This window comes from Pseudonaja textilis, chromosome 1, assembly GCF_049901715.1.
Source record: "Pseudonaja textilis isolate UNSWEBS1 chromosome 1, rPseTex1.2, whole genome shotgun sequence".
In the NCBI taxonomy this organism is placed as follows: domain Eukaryota; kingdom Metazoa; phylum Chordata; class Lepidosauria; order Squamata; family Elapidae; genus Pseudonaja; species Pseudonaja textilis.
The window spans coordinates 27603429-27626434 of NC_141990.1; the positions used below are offsets into that span (position 1 = coordinate 27603429).

Below are 23006 nucleotides of genomic sequence, written 5' to 3' on the forward strand. Positions count from 1 at the left end.
TTCAGAGCTAGACACATCCTTGGAGACAATTCCCATGAACATCCTGCTCCATAGATAAGAGGGTGGCTACCCAGGAGCATGAACATACAAGGACAAGGGATACTGTGTAAAATAACAAAGGATGGACAGCACGGACAAAGAATGCTCCATGGATAAGGAAAGGGAGGGCATGGGTAAGACATTGCCCACATTAATAATGAACCTTTGTCTCCGATTGGATAAACTTTGTTTCTATCAGCATAAAACGTATATACTACTCTGAGCCACTCTCGCAGGGTGTGGGTATTTCTTACATGCATTTTGTCTTTATGTTTTGGACATAGTATTCACCCGGACTTTTTGCTTTAGCCAAAGAATAAAAAAGCTGTTATTTTTGCAAGCCTTGTCTCGAGTCTCACTCCTTGACGTGTCCGTGGCTTGGGGAAACTTCTGGGACCTTACAAGTCTATCTTCTGAAGTGTTAGCAATTTCCTGCAGCTTGATGTTGTTTGCAATTTTTGATATTCTTTTTTTCTCCCCTCCTCTAGATGATTTAGGAATGTTGAAGAGTATTGGGCCAAAACAGAACTCTGAGAGCCACTGCATGTTTCCTTCCATGTAGATATAGTTCCAACTATATGCTGGGTATAGTTGGTCAGCCAACTATGAATCCATCAGGCAATGGCACTGTTATGTCCTGAGAACTCTAGGAGTTCTCACTCAGGTCCACTCACTTTGCGTGGGCGTTCTTCCCTTCACTCATTGGTTGGTTCTCCACAGCAGCCAGCTATAAAAGCAGGCTGCGGGGTCCCACCAGTTGCTGATCGCTGCGAGCCAGTTTCCAGGCGTGGCAAGCACGGTCAGCCCTTTATTGTTATAATAAAGTATTGTTGCACTCATGCTCTGGTTCAGCCTCTCTTTTCCCAAACTTAACACTGGCGACGAGGATGGGATGGCTACCAGAAGCACCATGCAACCGCTGAGTCACTAGCCGCCGATCCGCAACCAGAGAGAGCGATCGGCCGGTGATAAGGGCAACGCTGATCCGCAGCCAGAGAGAGCGGTCAGCAAACAAAAAGAGCAAACAAAAAGAGCAAACGCTGACCCGCTGACAGAGAAAGCAGCCAGCAAGCAGCGAACGCTGATCCGCAGCCAGAGAGAGCGGTCAGAATCGAAAGTTAGAAGCGTCTGTAGCCGCTTGTTAGCCCAGCTACAGGGAAAGTGAAGCGCTGCGAGCCGCAGCCTCTCAGTATTAGGCGCGAAATTCAAACGGCTGTCATTTGAATTTCAAACCTAAAAGGTACAGCACAGCGCTGTAGTCAAGTCACTGACGCCCACACAGGCGCGAATCCAAACGCCGCCAACGGCTAACAGCCAAACGTGGTTAACCCAGAGAGAAAGAGAGGATTGCGAAAAGCCTCTCCGGAGCTGAAATCACTTGCCTGCCACAGGCACTAAAACATTGTCTGCTGCCCCAGAGAGATTTTTTTCCCACAGGTAGTTCTACCGGTCCCAGCACCATGAATTCCAATCCAGTCTTCCCAGCGTTCAAACCAGACGAGGAGAAGTGGGAATCATATAAGAACCGCTTTAATCATTACATCGATGCAATTGGCCTGGCGGATGCGGGAGAGCATCGGAAAAAATCGTATTTCCTGATCTACTGTGGAACCACCGTTTTCGATACTGCCACGGCCCTCGTGGCTCCTCGTGAGTTGAAAAACGTTCCGTGGTCCGAGTTACTTGAAATCCTCACTAACCACTATTCTCCCAGGCCCTCACAGATTGCCAGGAGATTCACCTTCCGTATGAGAAAACAATCGGACAAGGAGACCATAAATCAGTATATGGCCGCCCTCAGAACAGCAGCACTGCATTGTGGGTTTGGAACCTACCTGGAGGACATGCTCCTCGATCAATTAGTCTGCGGAGTCAAGGATCTCCACCTGCAAAGGCGCTTTCTCGCAAAAAAGGACCTCAACCTCGCACAAGCAGTCGAGGAGGCCTTGGCAGCTGAGCTGGCAGCGCACTCAGCCACCGAAATCCATGGCCCAAGTGCCAAGCTGACATCACTTCCCGTCCACTCCGAGGAGGTGGTAGCAGAGGAAACCATCAATGATGACAACGACGTCCACCGCCTCTCCAACGACAGACGGCCGCAGGTAGGAACCAAACAAGAAAACATCGGTCCACCCAAGCACATCATCCTGTGCCTAGCCTGTGGGGGATCTCATCAGAGGGCCACCTGCAAGTTTAAAGGAGCCACCTGCAATAACTGTCATAAAAGGGGGCACATCGCGAGAGTCTGCCAAGCCCCTCAAAGCTCAGCACAAAGGCACCCCCCCTCGCAATCGGGCCCACAGAGGCAAGTATTGAACTGTCGCACGCACCACCATGCCAAACACACTTGCCACACTGTTAGTAAAATTTCTCTCTCCGTTTCCCTAGAAGGTAAACCGTGCCGTATGGAGGTTGACACAGGGTCAGCGCTCTCAATTATCTCATGGAACACCCTCAAGAGGCTCCAACCAAGCCTATCCACTAGTCGGCTACAGAGATGCCAGTTTAGCCTGAAGGACTACCAGGGGAAGACCATTCCTGTAATCGGCAGAGGCAAGTTCTTTGTCAGTTTTAAAGCTTTTAAAGGTCACCTACCTCTAGTGGTAGTTAACGGCAATCTCCCCACCTTATTGGGGCTCGATTGGTTCCCCCATCTCGGCCTAGGGCTAACAGGAGTCCATGCTGTCTTAACCTCAGACACTGACTCCTTATTCGCTGATTACTCGGATGTATTCAGCGAGGAGCTGGGGTGTTATAACGGTACCCCCATCTCATTCTCAGTTGACCCCCAGGCAGTCCCAATCAGGCTAAAACCGCGTAGGGTCCCATTCGCTATTCGGCCAAAACTAGATGCGGAATTGGATAAACTATTAAAACAAGGGGTCATTGAGCCAACAGATTTCGCCAAATGGGAGACGCCCATTGTCACACCCCTCAAAAAAGACGGTAGCCTGAGAATTTGCTCGGACTACAAGACGACAATCAATAAATTTCTACAAGTTAGCGCTTATCCTGTGCCCGTCATTCAGCATTTATTACACACATTTGAACCAGGCAGCATTTTTGCTAAATTGGACATGTCTCAAGCATATCAGCAGTTCCCTGTTGATAACCAAACAGCGGAACTCCAGACCATTGTCACTCAAGCGTCTCCAGTTTGGCGTAAGTGTTGCCCCAGGTATTTTTCAATCCCTCATGGAGCGGATTTTGCAGGGCCTCCCTGGTGTAGTACCCTACTTCGACGACATCTTAGTCTCGGCCAGGGACAGACCCCAACTCTTCCAGAGAGTTCGAGCAGTGTTAGAGAGGTTCAGACAGCATGGCCTCAAGTTGAAAAAGGAAAAATGTGCCATTGCCACTAGACAGGTGGACTTTCTGGGTTATAAAATTGACGCCTCTGGCATTCACCCCCTGGAGTCCAAGGTTAAGGCAATCCACGAGGCACCCACTCCAACCTCCAAAACTGAACTACAGGCTTTCTTGGGGCTATTGAACTTTTACGCATCCTTCTTGCCCCATAAAGCATCAGTAGCTGAACCCCTACACAGATTACTGGATAAAAAGTCACCGTGGCACTGGGGGCACAAAGAAGACCAGGCTTTTCACGCCGTCAAATCACTACTCACGTCAGAGGCGGTACTTATTCAATTCGACCCTAACCTTCCTTTAGTGCTGGCAGCAGACGCATCCCCTTTTGGAATTGGGGCGGTACTAAGTCACAGGCTCCCCAATGGCGCCGAGGCTCCCATCGCCTTTTTCTCAAGGACGCTCTCTGCAACGGAGCGCAATTACAGCCAGATCGATAAGGAAGCCCTAGCAGCTGTTGCAGCCGTGAAAAAATTTCACGAATTTCTTTTTGGCCATTTTTTCGAGCTGGTCACGGACCACAAGCCCCTCCTGGGCCTACTAGCCGGGGACAAACAGACCCCTCAAGTCCTTTCCCCTAGGATGACAAGGTGGACCCTCTTCCTAGCAGCCTACTCCTACAGACTTATACACCGCCCGGGTAAAACACTGTCCCACGCTGACGCTCTCAGTCGCTGCCCCTTGCCGGCTCCGGCTGAAGACCCTGCTCCTGTCCACGCTATTTTCGAGATCACCCAGTTGGACCTACCCATCACTGCCCTTGACATTGCTGCTAAAACCAAGGCAGATCAAACGCTCGCCCAGGTGCTCGACTGGGTGATCTCGAAAATAGCGTGGACAGGGGGCAATGTTGAAAACAAATTCACACCTTTCAAGACTCGCATGCAGGAGTTGTCCAGTTTGCAGGGCTGTCTACTATGGGGCACTCGAGTGGTCATCCCGACCTCACTGCGTACCCGAGTTCTGGAAGCGTTGCACGAGGGACACCCTGGCATCGTGAGAATGAAGGCATTAGCACGCAGCTACGTGTGGTGGCCGGGTCTCGACGAGGACGTTGTCAATTGGGTAAGTTCCTGCAGCATTTGCCAGGAATCCCGTCCTGCTCCCCCCATTGCCACCCCTACTAGATGGGAAAGCGCCAGCGCTCCTTGGTCCAGAATTCACATCGACCTGGCCGGCCCCTTGCATGGGAAGATGTTCCTAGTGGTCGTGGACGCCTATTCTAAATGGATTGACATAGCACAGCTATCCACGACCACCACACTAGCAATCACCAACGTGTTAACACGCCTGTTCGTAACGCACGGGCTACCCAACTCCATTGTCTCCGACAATGGCCCACAGTTCGCATCGACCGAGTTCAGCCGTTTCGTGGCCAACCTGGGCATCCGCCACATTTTCACAGCCCCATTTCATCCTGCCAGTAACGGATTGGCTGAAAGGGCCGTCAGGACCACTAAAGAAGCCCTGGCTAGGTTCAGCAGGGATGACTGGCACCACAAACTCTCGCGGTTCCTGATGAGCCAGCACTCAACTCCTTGCTCAGCCACCAATAAGTCCCCAGATGAGCTCCTGATGGGCAGGCGCCTGAGGACTGTATTGGACAGACTTCACCCACAATACTGCCCTGACTCTCCCCTCGCTTCCACATCGGGGGTTAGACATTTTATCTTACAGGAGCCAGTATTCGTGAGGAACTTCGCTGGAGACCCCCTGTGGATCCCGGGCGAGATCGTAGCCATCACCGGACCGCGGTCGTATCGGGTCAGACTAGAGGATGGCCGCGTCTGGAGAAGGCACATAGACCAACTGCGGAGGCGCCTCAGCACCCTCGCCAGCAGGGATCCAGAGTCACACGATGAAGGGAGACCTCATCTGCAGCCCCACATCCACATCATGCCCGGCGACCAGTTCACACCAACAGCCGATCCCGAAGGCCCGAACACGGACAGCGGCACCCAGACGGTTGACCAGCCCAATCCAGTCTACGGGAGCACATCCCCAGGGACCAACCCTACGAGCCCCGGGCATGCCCGAACCGAGGGGCATACTGATGACACTTTGCTGGCTCTGCCTTCCCAGGCAGACCCCGAACGGACAGACAGTGTTCCAGAGCTGCGCCGCTCCGGGCGCCAACATAAACCTCCTGCCTACCTCAAAGACTATGCGTGTTCGCATCTGGGGGGAAGGGGTGTTATGTCCTGAGAACTCTAGGAGTTCTCACTCAGGTCCACTCACTTTGCGTGGGCGTTCTTCCCTTCACTCATTGGTTGGTTCTCCACAGCAGCCAGCTATAAAAGCAGGCTGCGGGGTCCCACCAGTTGCTGATCGCTGCGAGCCAGTTTCCAGGCGTGGCAAGCACGGTCAGCCCTTTATTGTTATAATAAAGTATTGTTGCACTCATGCTCTGGTTCAGCCTCTCTTTTCCCAAACTTAACAGGCACTGTCCATTCCACCTTGTTTTACCTTATCAAGAAGCAGGTTGTGGTCTACTTTGTCAAGTGCTTTACTGAAGTGCTTTACTATATATTATGTCTGCAACATTTTCCTGACCCAGTAATCCACTAAAAGGAAAAAAAAAAAAGATTTGTCTGGCATAATTTGTTTTTAACAAACCCATGCTCACAAATCTGTCTCTTGATTATCTTTTCCAGGATTTTCCCAGGTATTGATCAAGCCGATTGGCCAATAATTTCCTGGACCCATTTTCTCCCCTTTTTGTAGATAGGAACCACATCAGCTCTTTTCCAGTCTCTTGGTAGTTCCCCTGTGCTACAGGAGCTTTGAAAGATTAAATTCAATGAGTAAAAAAAAGGAAAACTTAAAAAAAAAGACGAAGTAAGCTATTAGCTAAAATTGATAGGCATCTCAACAGTTCTGCAAAAAGCCATAGGAATGGCTTTGAAATGAATATTCTTAAGTTGTTTCAGGAACAATAAAAGAGAAGTGCTCCTTTAAATTTTGGGAAAGGAGATGCTATTAGGAAGACACTCAGAGTGTTTTTCTCTGGCTCAATGGGAAATAAGAGGGAGGGAAATACAATACAAGCAGATTTACAAAATTCTTTTTCTATAGCTTATCTCAATAAACCTGTGGTTTCTAATGTGGACTATCAAATGACTTATTTATTTTATTAAATATACATGTGATCCATCTCACTAATGAAGCAACTCTGGGCAGCTTACAAAATAGATTAGCTGTGCCTGCCCTAAATTTTGGAGAGGTTTGGATCTATTTTTCACATCTTTGTAATTTATTATTGTTAGTCCTCTTATTAAACCTATTACGTTCCATAACAAATCCTGCTGAAGAAATTATAAAATCATCGTATACTCCCAACAATCAAAACAGTTCTGGGAAGCAGCAATCATTGGGTGTGGAAGGACGGTTCATCTCTGTGTTGCCTTGGCCATACAAATGGCTTTACCATACTAGCTGATTTTCATACTGTGACCTTCTTTTCAGTTTTCTTTTCCCTTGGCAACTCTTAAGCTTTGTTCACATAATCGTTACAGTGAGTGATGAGATCAAACCAGGGCAACACAATATAGTTAACTTTTGCTAGATAATAATATGAAGAGCTGCAGGAAAGGAGTTTTTATTAGTCTTAATTCAGCAGGTATTGATTGGGGTGGAGAAAGAAAATGGTGGATCAATATATTAGAAAATAAATGGCAGATGTAGAAAATGTAAATCAAAGCTCTGTTTTTTATAATCTAAGAAACTATGAGTGCCCTTTACAGTTTCACTACATCACACCAAAGAGAGTTTCAGAGAGCAGTAATTTGTTTCCGTTATTAATATAATTTCATTTGGGAATGAAAGACTAGAAAAAAGAACCATTAGCTTCTTGTCACTTATGGGAAGGAAATTAGAAATGCTACAGATTTGACACTCAAAATATAATTACACCTTAATACCAGAAAGGAAGAAAAATTGATAATTCCATAACCTCAACAGAGAGATTGACAGATTAAAATAAATTCATCTAGATGCAAACTTCATTGCAGTGTAATATGATTTTTGCTTTCCTCTGAGTTGTACCAAAATTTAGTAATTCTTTTTGACTTGCCAAACACACTTTATACATTGCTGGTGGCTTTGATTAAGAGGTACCTATCTATTTTGCCAATATTCAGCTTTATTTTATAGTTTTAATAAAAAGACAGGATACCATATATCAGGAATAATTAGCTCAAACCACTTACGATTGTTGCAGCATCCCATAATCATGTGATCAAAATTCAGTTGCTTGGCAACTGATTCATATTTATGACAGTTGCAGTTTCCCAGGGTCGTGTGATCACCTTTTGTAACCTTCTGACAAGCAAAATCAATGGGGAAGCCAGATTCACTTAACAACCAGGTTGTTACTAAGTTATACTAAGTTATTAACTGCAGTGATTCATTTAACAACTGTGTCAAGAGAAGTTGTAAAATGGAGTAAAACTCACTTAACAAATGTCTCACTTAACAATAGAAATGTTAGGGTCAGTTGTGGCCATAAGTTGAGAACTACCTGGAGTACTTTGGTGTAGTGTATAGTCTAGAAACCAGAAGACTATGAGACCTAGACCTCCTTTAGGCATGAAAACTGGTTGGATGACTTTGAGCCAGTCACTCTTTCTCAATCTGCCCCACCTCACAGGGGCAGGTGGGTCTCTGGAGGCCTTGAGCTTCTAAATCTACTGGTTCCACACTCTCCTCCTCATCCCTCCAATCATGACGCAGTCACTTATTTTTTGGGTAGGTCTTTGGGAAACAGCTGCTCTACTATGTGGCCTTCCTACCCAGTGGAGACCGTGTGGTGCTATACCAGAAGGGGATACCATTTTGGGAGCAGATGGAATGAATTGTAGCTGCTCCAAAATGGCACCCACTTCCAGGAAGGTGCCACATAGCCTCCACTTGTAGGGAGGCCAAGAGCAAGCTCTCCTTCCCAAACACTATCTCTTTTGATAGAATCTTCATGTAACAATAACATTTCTATCTGATGATTATTGGTTTGTGATCTGCTGTGGAATTGCATTTTCTGTTGTAATTTTAACCTAATCATGATCTAATCAGCTCTGAATTTATCTCCTTCAAAACCTTACATTTGCATTTTAGGTATTTAAAACTGATTTTATTTCAGGGTTGCTTTATTGTTTTAATAATACATTTTGATTTTGTTTATCATCTTTGAGATTGGCCTGCCTCCCACAGGAAGAAAAAAAGGACTGAAATCTCTAGTCACATGTTTACTTAATACATAGAAAGACGACTATTGAATTTAATTTGCTTTTTGTATTTTTTAATCACCAGAAAAAGGTTATGAAAGCTTCCTTCTGACATAAGAAAGTATAAGTGAACACCATTGATGTGACCCCTGGAGGATATAGTATCAACTGGAAGTCATAAGGTTCTGACCAAAGCAGGAAGTGGGGCCATGGGGAGGGGACCAGAGGACTTCTAGAAGAAATTCTAAGTCATGTGGATTTCTATCTTGTAGGATCCATTACTCTGGAGTTCTGGCATTACAATGGAGTTCTGTAACTAAACATTCTATCCCTTCCTTTATTTTTATTTTTAGGGATGCGGCAGGGAAATGATGTTGGGACACAGTATCGGTCTGCTATCTATACAGTCACCCCAGATCAAATGGAGTCTGCCTTGAAATCTAAAAATGATTACCAAAAGGTAAGGATAAAGTGCTTCCAGGTCACCTTACAATATTCAGATTGAGAAAAGCCATTACAACGTATCCTCTCAACTTATGTCTACAATTGGAACTGGAGTCTCAGTTGTTGAGTGAGGTAATTAAGAAAGACATCCACATGACACCACTTTGCTCAATGACTTCAATCCCAGCTCTCCCTGTTTCAGTTGTTAAGCAGATAGAGCGAAACAGCTGCCCTCTGAAAAAGGGAAGACAGCTCCTCTTCATGCATGGAGGTGAACTTATGTGCCAGTCTGGAGAAATGAGTCAGGGGCCGTGAAGATTATTATTTTGTTTCTCCACGACAGTGCACAGGTTCCTCTCTCTTCTGTGTACAGAAGGGAACTCATGCACTGAGCTAAAGAGATGAGATGATGGGGATTGTGCAGCTCCACAAAGGATTTCTGTACCTTTTCCTGCCACGCATGGAGGAGAGGGGATTCTTTGGCATGTCGGTAGCAGCTTGCAACCTTCCCTATCAGCTTCTCCATTGGCTTTCTGGCAGAGAAGATTGGAAATGATGATCACATGACCACAGAGCACTTGGCAGTCAGTTATAATATGCACATGCTGCCCAGCACCCAAATCACGAACACAGGGGTGGAAGTACTTGACAGAATGAAAAGCAGCCTTTCATGCCATCATAACTTTGAAAGGTTGTTAAACTACCAGTTGTATACCATGCTCTACCAGTTTTGTAACCACTAGCCCAAGGATGGGCAATTAATTTTCCAAAAGGGCCAGATGAGAAACTGGGACTCTTGTGTAGGATTGCTGCTGCTCCACCCACCACTGCCAACGCTGCCCCCAAAGCTGCTCTCCTCTGCCAATACTGCACTGATACTGCACAATACTGCACTGCAATGCTGACACTGTTCTACACCCCACCCACCAATGCTGCCTTGCGGTTGACACTGTTGATGGCCGCTGCCTGCTGTCAATGCCATGTGCTTAGGACCGCCTGTGCCCACGGGCGATAAAATGCTCAGGTTTGCATTAGTCCGTACTTTGCTGAGAAGAGGGTTTTTTTCGACTCATTGAAGACTAGATACCTATTTTATTTCCAATCTCACTGTTAAGGTCAGTGTATTTATATCAGATATTGTTTTGGCATTGCTGTACTTTTTCATGCTATCATTCATAATGAGGAGAAACTCCATTCAGAACCATGAATATCTTCCAGTATTGTTTGCTGTCTTTGAATAGCTAATAGCTGGAGACTCTATAAAATATGTGACGACTGACATCATTACCTTTGTGTTTTCTTTCCGCAAAGGATAGCGAGCAAAGTAAAATATCAGCAGGAAGATTTGTTGGCTAATGATTTCACATCAGTTAGATATAAAGAAAAAAAGAATGGAAGAAAGTGACAAAACATGTAACTCTCATAATTGCGAGCTTGAGTTGTTTATTCACTTGAGAACAATTTTACTTTATGAAATAGTATAAAATATTTTATATTTACATAGTTAGAAATGTAGGATATTTCCAAATCAAGCTCCCATACAGTTGTATAAATCAAGTCAAGTGACACAATAAACTCTAAAATTCATATACTTGTTTTTGTATTTATCCTGAAAATATTGAGTATATCTGAAATAGCAGAGATAGCAGCAAGTAGTGGCATGGAAAAAAATGGTGGTCTGCTACTATATTAATGTCCTTTTCCAAACTCTTCTTCTCATTACTTTCCAGTGAATTATAAACTTTATTCTAAGGAATACCTGCATCATTATTATTCATTTCCCCTCCCAAGAGGACTAAGGATGTTTCTCATTAATTTATATTGTTTTCTTTCCTCTAGTTCTATGTGCAGTTTTTGGGAGATGGGTTTAAGATTGAAAAATATCTGGGATTTTCCCCCTTGCCGCAGAAAATCTTTTCCTATTGTATACTGAAATGAAATTTTTTAAAAATGGGGGAAGGCTGGCTGTATTTTGAGACTGTCAGAATATTCTGTAAAGCATATTAAGTTTACATTTTACAAACTAGCAAACTTGAGTCTCACTTTAGCACTCAGATAACTGAGTTTTGATGCCAGCAACGCTTCTCCACTTCGTCCTGGGCTTAGACCACAGCTGATCAAGCTATCATTGTCTGTCTGTTTTGGTCTGTCAACTTGGAGAGAGAAGTATTGTCTTATGACTGACTGTTATAAGGTCATCTGTGATCTTAACAACATGCCGGTATTGATCCTTTAATCAGAAGAAGCTGCTCAAATTGTGAGACTTTTTTTGTTTATCTATACTTTCCTCTCTTTCCTGCTGTTTTATTCTTGATGTGGTAGTTTTTTGTACGTAAATTTTATGGGTAGGTATTTGACCCATTTAAATGGAAAGAATTAAGAGGTTTTCAGAAAAAAAAGGTTGAAGTAGTTCCAGGCATCCTAATCAGATCCTTTCTGCATATCTCTTTTTCTCAATATAGCTTAATGTTTTACATCTTAGTTTCTCCAGTCACATGCAAGAAGCTTTTAAAAGGTCAGATCACTGACAATTATTCATGTAATTTTTTACATTATCAATTGTGTCTATCGAATTTAAATAATATGGACTACAATTCAGAAACAAGTCTTATTGAGATTGAAAGAATTTTGCCCTGGGGATTGGCAAGATAGGATTTAAGCTTTAGATATTTAATTCAAGTCAAGTTATCTCTCTAATCTGGCTGTTTTAAAATCAATTATGTATGTTCAATCTGTAATATTCTGTGAGCAACTTCTATAGACAGTTATTTCATTTGGTTGTTGTTTAGTAGATTTAAAAGCACAATGGGGATCTGCCACTCATTTTATACAGTTAAATAAAATAAGCTTTATGTGGGTATTCTCCCTCATTGATGTAGTTTTTCCTACCCTAAATCCAGAAATAGGAGTCTCTGCAGAGTTATGCTGTTGGTCTCTTGCCTTTAGAAAACTTTGGAAAATATGAAATTTGCCACATAATTGTTTTGGATAGTTCCTATAGAGGAAAGCAGGCACATAGGTACATGTTTTATCTATGAAGTATTTGTTTATTGTTTCACAGGTAGTGTTTAGGTTTTGTTCATGTATCATCTTAATCATATTCTTATGTCTAATTTACTCTGTGTTCTATTTATTTTCTATAGATCTATTAATTTATTTACAAAACTGTTCAGTATTTTTTCATCATTTGCAAAATAGAGTGAGTCCAGCTCACATACACAAGTGGATGCCAAAAAGATACAAATTCCCAGTCCAAACACATGATTAGGATAAGTCAGGATTCAAGTGCTATAATTGACTGGGGTTTGAATTGATGGGCCATTTGCTGTAAAAATGCAAAGTTATGGCATGAACTGAGAAGAAAAGGAGGAGATGTGTACTTGCAAAGCCTCCATAACAAAAATAAAGGAAGAGGGAGTATGGACAGGTGGAGCCCCTTCCAATGTAGAAAATAAGAGCTAAGACAGAGCCAATAGAAGACTTGCTAAAGTCTTCTATGATGCCTATTAGTTAACTTTTAAGAATAGGGTTGAAGTAGAGCTAATAGAATACTTGTTAGATAACTTTTGAAGTATTTATTAGTTAAGACTTAGAAATAGGAATGACATGGAGCCAATAGAGGACCCTTTAGATAACTTTCAAAAAGCCTATTAGACAGTTTCTTTATCCTGCCTTAAAAAAACTATAAAAGCTTGTTGAATCCTTTGTTCTGGGTCCTGGCATTTTGCTGGCTGGGACCCCTTTGGCTGAAGCACTTCAATAAAAAGACATCAATCTTGCACTTCATGTCTGATAGTCTTCATCAGCTTTGGGGCCAGGCTAAGACCTGAATTTGGGGACAACAGAATGGTCAGGATATTTTGTGGAATGTGCCTTTGGTTTAACATCTCTGCCCTTTGTATTTGTATTACATTTTACAATGGCATTAGTATGCCATGAGTTAGGTGTTACATTCCCTATTCTTTGTGTTGGTATGATTTTTTTTAACTATTTCAGTTAATTAAATTAAAAAGAGGGCTGTGAAAATATTTACAGACCCCTCACATCCTGGACATAAACTGTTTCAACTCCTTCCCTCAAAACGACGCTATAGAGCACTGCACACCAGAACAACTAGAGACAAGAACAGTTTTCCCCCCGAAAGCCATCACCCTGCTAAACAAATAATCTTCTCATCACTCCTTATCACCCATCCCCTCCCACTTCTGACTGTATGACTGTAACTTTGTTACTTGTATCCTTATGATTTATATTGACTGTTTCCTAGTATTTGATTGCTTATTGTACCCTATGACTATCATTAAGTGTTGTACCTTATGATTCTTGACTCTTGATGAATGTATCTTTTCTTTTATATATACTGTAAGATTTGCACTGAGACAAATTCCTTGTGTGTCCAATCACACTTGGCCAATAAAGAATTCTATTCTATTCTATTCTATTCTATTCTATTCTATTCTATTCTATCCTATCCTATCCTATCCTATCCTATCCTATTCTGACAGATCATCCATCACTCCAAATTCATTATTAGTGCTTCCACATGTGCAAATTGGTGTTAAGCATCAAGCAGCAAATAAACTTTCACATTATTCAATGGCACTTTATTACTACAAAAATGAGAAATACTGCGGTGACTGACTTGCCAGCTCCAAGAAATAGTATGGAAATTCAGAATTTTGATCAAGGCAGGACTTGGTTTATTTCATTGCCCTCTGGTGGCCCTAGCACATGTCTACAACATTGTGAGAACGGTTCATATTCCTATTTTTTTAAAAAAATAAATTTTATTAAACATTTTTAAAGAACCGTAAATACCAACACAACTAATATAAAATAGAAATGAAAAAGAAAAACAACAACACAAAAACAAAACTGCAGTAAAAATGAATAAAAATAAATAGAAGGGAGCTCTGCAGCAAATATAATTACAAAATTTTCCTTTATTGTATGATTAAAGAAAAAAAAGCTCACTTTTTTCTATTACCCATTTTTTTAAATAATCAAAACTAAAAGTCACAAGTGCATTTTTTATGTTTCATGCAAATAGTCTATAAGAGGTTTCTCTCTTTAGGATTTGCCAATTGCTCAGTATTTGTAACCATATGAGACAATTCAGAGAAGTTAAAACAAGCTATATAAAAATGTTAATATCGCAGGAAAAATGTAAGCCATCTTGATTCCCTGCATGTTACATTATGTAGTAGTGATAATGTCAATATCTTAGTATTGCTATGTATTATATTTTCCCGTGTTTTATTAGAAGCTAAGCCAATTCCAGTTCATCTTGCAATAGAAACTTCCTGCAGAATCCAGAAGAAATGGACAAGTGTCTTTTCAATCTGCAAACGTATAAAAAAACATAATATGCTTTTCTTTGCAACTGAGAAATTAAATGGAAAATCAACATCCAACTAGAGCTCAATTTGAAAGAATGCCTCTGAATCCAAAGAAACAGTCATTGGGAGTCAGGCAGCCTATAAATTGAATAATTAAATATGATAGTCAGAAAAGCTTTAATCTAGCCTGACAATAGGGTTTTTTCTTTTTAAAAGGCTAAGTAATTATTTGCTTATTTAATTTGTATTCTGATTTTATCTTCAAGATTGTGAAAATTAAAAAACGTAAGCAGCTTTGTCCTTTTCTAAAAGCTAAAAAGAGCACAGTTCCCAAAGAAGCTCAGTTCATTGTATGTAGAAAACAAAGGAGCAATAAGACTTATATACCACTTCACAGTGCTTTATAGCCCCCTTTAAGCAGTTTACAGAGTCAGCATATTGCTCCCAACAATCTGGGTCCTCATTTTACCAACCTCAGAAGGATGGAAGGCTGAGCCAACATTGAGCCGGTCAAAATTACCCTGCAATACTACATTCTAACCACTGTGCTACTCTTAACTACCGTAGTACTCTTCTCTATCTCTTCCTATATACTTAACCTAGTCTAAAACAAGATTTTCATTTTTAAAAAGTACAATTAAAACCTAGGCGGGCTTAAGAAAAACCTCCTAACTTCATAAAATTTATGAAAGTTGATCATTTGTTAGAAAAAGAATAGTATGAGACATCACTGGAATTAAAACTTGTCAGAGTGTTTGCAGCATGACGACTATTGTGAGACAACCAGGAGCACAACACAGCACACAGAGGCTTTGTCTTTTAACAGTGGTTTATATACAGGACAGCTATATAAATACATATATGTGGTAGGCAAATACCTGGCAAGCAATCAGTCTTCTTTACTCTGCACAGAGAACCACAATGGAGACAGAACCCAAGGAGAGAGAGATAATCCCTCTCATGGCCTCCTATATATAGACAGCTTCTTAAAGTGGTAAAATCCTGTGGAACCCATCCTCAGTCTTAAAGTGGTCATGCTGATTCATCCTCGTTGCATCAATCTTACAGCAGCTAGTCAGCTATTAAATCTCAATACCTTAACAAAACTGAATTGTGAAACTGTTGGGGAGCAGTTTTCTTCCCTGAAGCCCTTCCTCCCAGTTCTGATTTCACAAACTTATAATCTTTATTAAAAAATATAGGACACATTTTTGTAAGGAGTTAAAAGCCATTTATAAATGTTGATGGTTATAAACCAGGCTTCCTATTTATATAGTGAACATGATCTGAGATATCATTGTGAGCTAATAGAGGACTTGGAAATATTGGCAGCTTATTACTTGCAGCACCTATTAGCCAAACTTGTCCTATTTCAAAAAAGTTAAGCAGTGTTGGATGTAGTTAGAACTTAATAGTACACTCAGATGGAAAATTTAAAAGAACAAAAAACAAAAGCCTACAGCCTACTCTATTTTTGTTGCTGTTTCCAAGAAAATAGCATCACGCATCAAGTTGGAGTTCAATTTGAGGTAGATGTTTATGTTCCCTGTAGTATTTTTACTGTAGTATTTTAACTAGGATATGTTCATTAATTTACTCTTGATCCTTTTAATGGAAAAGCAGGTTTCAAGTATAATAAATTTCATGAGAAGAATCAATTATCATATTATTTTGGGGTAATAGTACAAATTGTTTAAAGCTAATTTGATGTCAACCAAATGGATTGTTTTAGTTTCAAGAATACCTTGAAAAAATGAGATTTTTTTTTTATACCAAAGAAGGAAACTTATATCCTCCAGATGTTCTTGAACCCACTTCAATCACTCTTGAGCATTAGTCTGTCTGGCTAGGTTTGATAGATATGGAGGGTTTATATTCCCTTCAATAGCTTTAATATTTGAACAGGGCTGGGGATAGTAGAAATTTCCAGGGCAGTTCAGTGTCAGTCTGATAAAAAATGAGTCTTATGAGCTTTCTGGAATTTATGCTAGAGACTTAGGGAAATAAGTTCTTTGAATTACTGGATCAACGTCATAGAACTTTGACTGAATCACAATTTCACCCCAATTCCAGCTGAAATTTACTTGGAATGCATGCCTTCAGTTACAAAGTCTCTTTATTCAGAAGGATTGGTATTCTTCAAAAATAGTTTCCGTCTGCCCAGTTGAAACATTTTCTTTCTATGTTCTAGTGTTGAGCTCTACCCAGATGGCAAATTCTAAACTGTAGTGCTAGTCAGTTCTGAAGCAAATGAAACTGCACCTAAACTGCTCTATTTGGGCTTATAGAGGAAAGATTAATATTTGCAATGTTCACTTTTAGTCAAATAAAGCTGTTTTTATTTGAATAGGTATGGTAGAAATAGTTCTGCTATTTTATTTTATTGTATTTCATTCAAGTCAGTGTTGGCCTCTGATGGCTGCTTGGACAAGTCATCACAGTTTTCTTGGCAAAGTTTTTTGAAAATTGTTTGCCATTGCCATCTTTCTAGGGCTGAGAGGTAGTGCATGGCCCAAGCTTACTCAAGTGGCTTTATGCCTAAAATGGAAGGAGAGAGAGAGAGAGAGATGGCTGTCCAAAGCCATTCCACTGATTATTTCTCACTGACAGGAAATTTCTGCTTAGTTCTAGGTTGGATCTCTCTTTGATGAGTTTGCATCTGTCATTTCTTGTCTTGCCCTCAGGTGCTTTGGGGAATAGGTTGTCTCCCTCTTCTTTGTGACAGTCCTTAAATATTAGAAGACTGCTATCATGTCACCCCATAGTTCTTTTCTTCATTAGACTAGGCATATCCAGTTCCTGCAACCTGTTCCTCATATGTTGTCCCCTAATCATCTTTGTGCTTTTCTCTGCACTCTTAATATCTTTTTCTTTGTATAATGGTGGCCAAAACTGGACACACTATTCCAAGTGTGGTCTTGCCAAAGCAGCATATAGTGGTACTAATGCTTCTGCAGCATATAGTGGTACTAATGCTTCTTCAGCACATGGCTGGTTCATACATAAGTGGTTGTCCACTAAGATTCCTCTCACATAGTTACTACTGTTGAGCTGGGTATCACCTATTCTATACCCGTGCATTTAATTTTTCTTGCTTAAGTGTAAAACTTTTCTTTTCTTACCACTGAATTGCATTTTGTTGGATAGGCCCCAATGTTCGAGTCTGTCAAGATCATTCTGGATTTTGAGCCTATCTTAAAGTGTTGACTATTCCTCCAAGCTTGTTTTGTCTGCAGCTTTGATGAGTTCCATTTCTGTCCTTCATCTAGGGGTCTGCAACCTGTAGCTCAGGAGCCACATGCAGCTCTTTCAACCCTCTGCTGTGGCTCCCTGTCAGCTGATCACACCACTGGGTGGCACCTCCCCTCCCCATCACTCCTCGCCTGGCCTGAGAAGGTAAGGGTGATGGCAGGGGATGGAGAGTCGCTCCATATTCCAGAGCAGGAGGTGACTGGGTGGGAGTGAGTGATGTTGAGTTGGCCACGCTCACCCAGTAACACCGGTTGTTAAATTATTGGCTCCCGGGGTTTTCTTTTCTGTGGGAAACAGGTCCAAATGGCTCTTTGAGTATTTAATGTTGCAGACCCCTGATCCAAACCATTTATGAAGATGTTGAAGAGTACTGGGTTTAAGACAGAAACTTGAGGTATCCTACTATATGCTTCCCTCCATATAGAACTCATGGGTCTCCCAGTTTCTAGCCAGATGCACCAACATCAAACCACTATAGATGCAGTTTGAAAATTAGACAAAAGTAACTTTATTCATTAATAACTCTACAGTAATGAATAATATACACTAATAACTAATATGTTATTTTATTATTTATTATTTTATTTTTAGGAAATGTTTCTAAAAGCAGAGAAGGAATTTTTGTTTCAGACATTATTAACTTTTGAACATAAAATTATTTCTATATAGTATATTTCTATGAAAGAGACTGGCATTTTCCCTCTTTTTTCTAAATAAAATATGATAGACTTACATTGAATTAACTAAATTAATTCCTTCCTTTTACATAGAGAGGCTGCACATGTCCTGTTGATAAAACTACATTTCTTTAAAAATGTGAGTAAGTTTGTTGTGTTAGCAGGGTGAAACTTATAAAGAAGACAGAATTGGAGCACTTTAATAAGACTTGCTCTTTCTGATGAGAATGTTTAATCCTGAATCTACTCTTCTACTCAGCCTCCCTCTTTTCATTTCTGCCTCCACCCTTACATGCAATACATTTATCTTCTTCCATGTGATACCTTGAATATGCTGCAGAATCAGTTATAGTTACTATAGTAACCAGCCTAAAAACCATGTCCATTGGATGCATCCTTGGGTGGAAGAAGAAAAAAAAAGCTACCCACCATTGTTCCCTATCAACTCTTAGCTCAGAACCCATTAAAAGGAAGAAAGGGCAACACCCGGAGGTCACTTAAATTGCCAGATGTATACCCTACTTGCCTAGCTGTGTCACTGAGAGCCCCTTCCCTTCTCCCTGGGTCAATACTATTAGTTTGACCCTTGGAAGTGGATGTTGCCAAAGAACAGGAGTCCCACAGAGAAGTGTAAGCAGGGAACTTCTTTTGTTTAACATCTTGCCACATTTCCTTTTGAACTGTTTAGGATTCAGATGCAGTTGCAAGTGGGGCCTTTCCTCCTGCCAGTTCAAATAGCGGAAATGCAGATGACAGGCCTCAGATATTATAATTAACTTCCATTTACAGCACAGCTGTCATCAGAATTGCTATGACAATTGAACAACCAAGAGGGCTATTCTGCACCTGGACCAGATTAAATTCTAAACTTGGTTCTCCTTTGATCTTCTCTTCACACATATATATGTACATATATACACTCACACATACATATAGATTCTGATGGTGTTTTATTTGTAAAATTAGAAATACTTAAATATAAGTATAAATAAACTCAGCACAATCTTAATATTTCTAGCATCCTGGCATACAACAGCCTGAGCTTCCTTGCAGTCTTCATTTCTTGCAAAACAATGAAGCTTTAGGGAGGCAGATGAGAATTGTTCCACTGAAAGGTTCTGTTCTACCAGCAAATAGAAAAGGTTTTATTTCATTTATACGTTTTTATGATTTTTATCTTTCCACCTCCAGTTCTGTAATCATTTTAATGTTCACTGTTTTTGCATTGTGACAATTTTACAATATTATGCTATCAGCATATTTTTCAAGACTGAAAATTGTTGGGGGAATATTTAACACTTAGATGTAATTCAGCTCAGCCCCATCCTTTGGATGAAGAACGGCCCATTATTTCAGTTGTTCTCTAGTGATAATTTATATCTGTTTGAGGATATTTCAGTGATTTCTGATTCCACCCATCCCCTTAATTCATTGTCTTCCGTTTCTACTTCCCTCAATCAAGCATTTTCTCAGTATCTTCTCACATCATATGCCCAAAGTATATGAGTTTCTAATTGTTGATCATTGCTTCAAGAGAGCAGTTCATTTTTATTTCATCAAGGATCAACTAAGTGGTTTTTCTGTAGCCTGTGATTCTCTTAGTAATCTTTTAGATTGAGAATCTTTTAGATTCTCAAAATACCTAACTTGAAGGTAGTTATCTTAAACGTTTTTCTTACAGTGTCCAACTTTCACAGTCACACATTACTACTGGGGGGGAAAGTTTATTTCCATATTTGTATTAACACAGAAGCATTCTTAAGGACCCTGTCTAGGCTTCCACAGCACACTGTCCATCTATTTACTCTTGAGTCCAAGAAAATGAAATTATCTGATACTTTGTCACCAACAGCGATAAATTTATTTGACCTGCTGGTTGACATTACCTTTATTTTAATATTTAATATGATTTCGGATTTCTATATTTACTTTAATCTATGTGTTTGGTTACTTTCAGTTAATCAAGTGGAAATTTCATATTTCTAATTGTTTGTGTTCTGGCTTCCAATTTTGATTTCAGATGCCACCTTTTCTAATCCCACCATTCTTACAGTAATTCATTGTTCACTACAAAGCATCCATAGAAAAATAGATTCTTGACCTACCTATTAGTATTAACATTTCAATATGAGCTGCAGAAGAAAAGTCTTGCTTTTATTATGTGTGGACTAAGTATAATGGATCTACACAAGCCAGATTCACATGCATCTCTTCTTTTATATAGACATATGTTCTGATCCTTGTCAGTCTCTAGGCAAATATTTCCATATTAACTGAGAGAACTTTTAATAGCCTTTTTCTCTTTCAGCTTTAATTAGTTCAATAAGCATTTCTTCAGGCTTGGACTTTCTCCATTTTATGGCTGGTTCAATGCTTTTGGTACATTTCTTCCTTGTGAAATCAGTTCTCTAGTCCCCATAGGTTCAACCTTATGGACTTGTCCTGCACTCTGTTTTCTGCAACAGCAATCAGCTGATTATGACAGGGGTTATGGGGAGGGAGTGGTTTTTCTCACTCAAAGAGAGGTAAAGATGACCCTACCCAAAATTAGAGAGGAAGGGTGTGGGAGTGAGAGCAGCTACTGATGATTTCAGTTTCATTGTACACATGTTGTGCATTGACAATAAATGTTTGATTGATGGATTGATAGAGGTTTTCTCTTTTCCTGGAGTCCATTAAAGAAATTGAAGTTCCCAATTTCCCCATTGTGTCCATGTTATGAAGGCAGGAGAGATATAGTCTAGTAAACAAAAATGTACATTAATAGCTCCCCCCCACTCCAGCCAAAAGAAGAGGTAATAGTGCCCTTGAAGGGAGAGAAACATTTTGTCAAAGAACAGATGAAAAGAGGAAGAGAATTAAAATCTCCTGGCATCTGTGGATCTAAAGAAGGAGGGAAGGATAAAGCTGGAAAAGAAAGTAACGTCAGGATGGAAGTTAGCAAACCAAAAAGAGGGAAGAATAGGAATACAAAGTTTATTGTGAACACCTATCTGTTGCTGTAACATAAAACTGAGAAGAGGGTGGTTACACTTTGTTTGTAACATCAGGATGAGAGAATGAAACCTAGAATTGAACCCTGTGAGGCCAGATCCTTTACCTGGTAAAAGTTCCTCTTTGTTTAATTTGATATCGCTGTCATAATCACCTGAATGAGTTATCTTTCCTTATTCATTCTTGTTTCATGTTCAAAGTCTATATAGTACTTAAATATCCTTGTTGCCCAAGGCTTTCCTCATCCATCTTCGTTATGTCGTTATGGTCGTTATGATAGTACATTTTGAAAAACACTTTGATTTTTTTTTCCTCTTTGAAATTTTGGAATATTTTCCTCCAGTTCATTTTTATAATGGCCTTTTCTTCTTTCCATAATTTCTCAAATTTTTTGCATAAGTATACTGAACTGTTCCTTATGTTACACTTAAATTTTGATAATGTCTTCTAAGCCAAATTTTACAAGCACACCTGGTCTCTTTAGTTTTCTAAGTTTAACCTCTACATTTGACACTAATAAGTCATGTTCTGTTTTATAGTCAGCATCTGAAAATGTCCTTGCTGATTAGATTTCACTTCCTTCTATTTCCAATAAGTAGTTTGACTCTGATATTATCATCTGTTGATGTCTGAATGTAGAATATACATTTATGCTATAATCAACTGAAAATAAACACATCTGTTTGTAAAGCTTACTCTATCTTCATTGTTGAATTTATCCAATACAAGTCCTTTTACAGTTCCAGGTTCCTCTGTTTTTTTCCCAAATTGTATGTACCAATTATGTATTAGTAAATTGTTTTAGATGTTGTACATTACTACATTATTGTAAAATATTACTTTTAGCACTATCGTCAATGTGCCATAGTATTCTCCAATAATTCTTTCAACAAGCCTGGAGACTCCAGAATGATATGGAGCCCATTAAGTGGCTCATTTGATTGTTGTCACTAGTGAGGGGGGTATTGTTGTACTGTTTTTTTGGGGGGGAGATTTTATCTTTTTAAGCTGCTCGGAATCACTAAGAGTGAGTTGGGTGGTCATATGAATTTTCATAACTAAATAAATATACATAATACATAATACATATATTATGTTACTTTCACTGAATACACAAACTTTAATAGATATATTACAAATTACAGTCAACTGCATATTTAGCAATCTCCTTTTAACATTTCATTGACACTCCATTCCTTCATCTGGTCTCATGCCCTAAATAGTATGTAGTCTAATTATCTATTTAAAGTGGCTTCTCCAGTAACTAAAGGAGTGATTTCTGATCTAAAATCTCATTATCTGGCACTCAAATTTGTCTAAACATTATAGCCTTTTTCATATTATTTTGATGGCAACATTTTAGAAATGGTTTGTCATTATTTTCCTCTGTGCTTGATTTTGCAGTTCCTTCTTATAGATAGGTCAGCTTTTCAGATGCTAGCAAAATCTTACTTAGTGTTTTATCTCATTATCTTTACTTTCATTCCTCACCTTTGATCTTTATCAGCAAGGATGACTCTATTATAAGCTCATGGTCCTGTTGGCATTATTAAGGATAACTGATGCTATTGAACCTTCCTACTACATCAAGGGTATATCTAGCAAATATCACTTTTCAAAAGTTGCATGGGACATTTCTATCTTTCTTTCTAGTGAGATAAACCTAGAAACAAATG

General features: G+C 40.2%; 1 protein-coding gene across 2 annotated transcripts in view; it reads left to right on the forward strand.

Annotated features, from left to right (window-relative positions):
* Window positions 1-23006, forward strand: part of MSRA (methionine sulfoxide reductase A) — a 215628-nt gene that overhangs the window by 130688 nt on the left and 61934 nt on the right. For both annotated transcript variants that reach the window (XM_026715937.2, XM_087929969.1), the window contains one exon: window positions 8978-9084. In XM_026715937.2, coding sequence (XP_026571722.1) covers window positions 8978-9084 — 107 coding nt within the window. The remainder of the gene's footprint in view (window positions 1-8977; window positions 9085-23006) is intronic.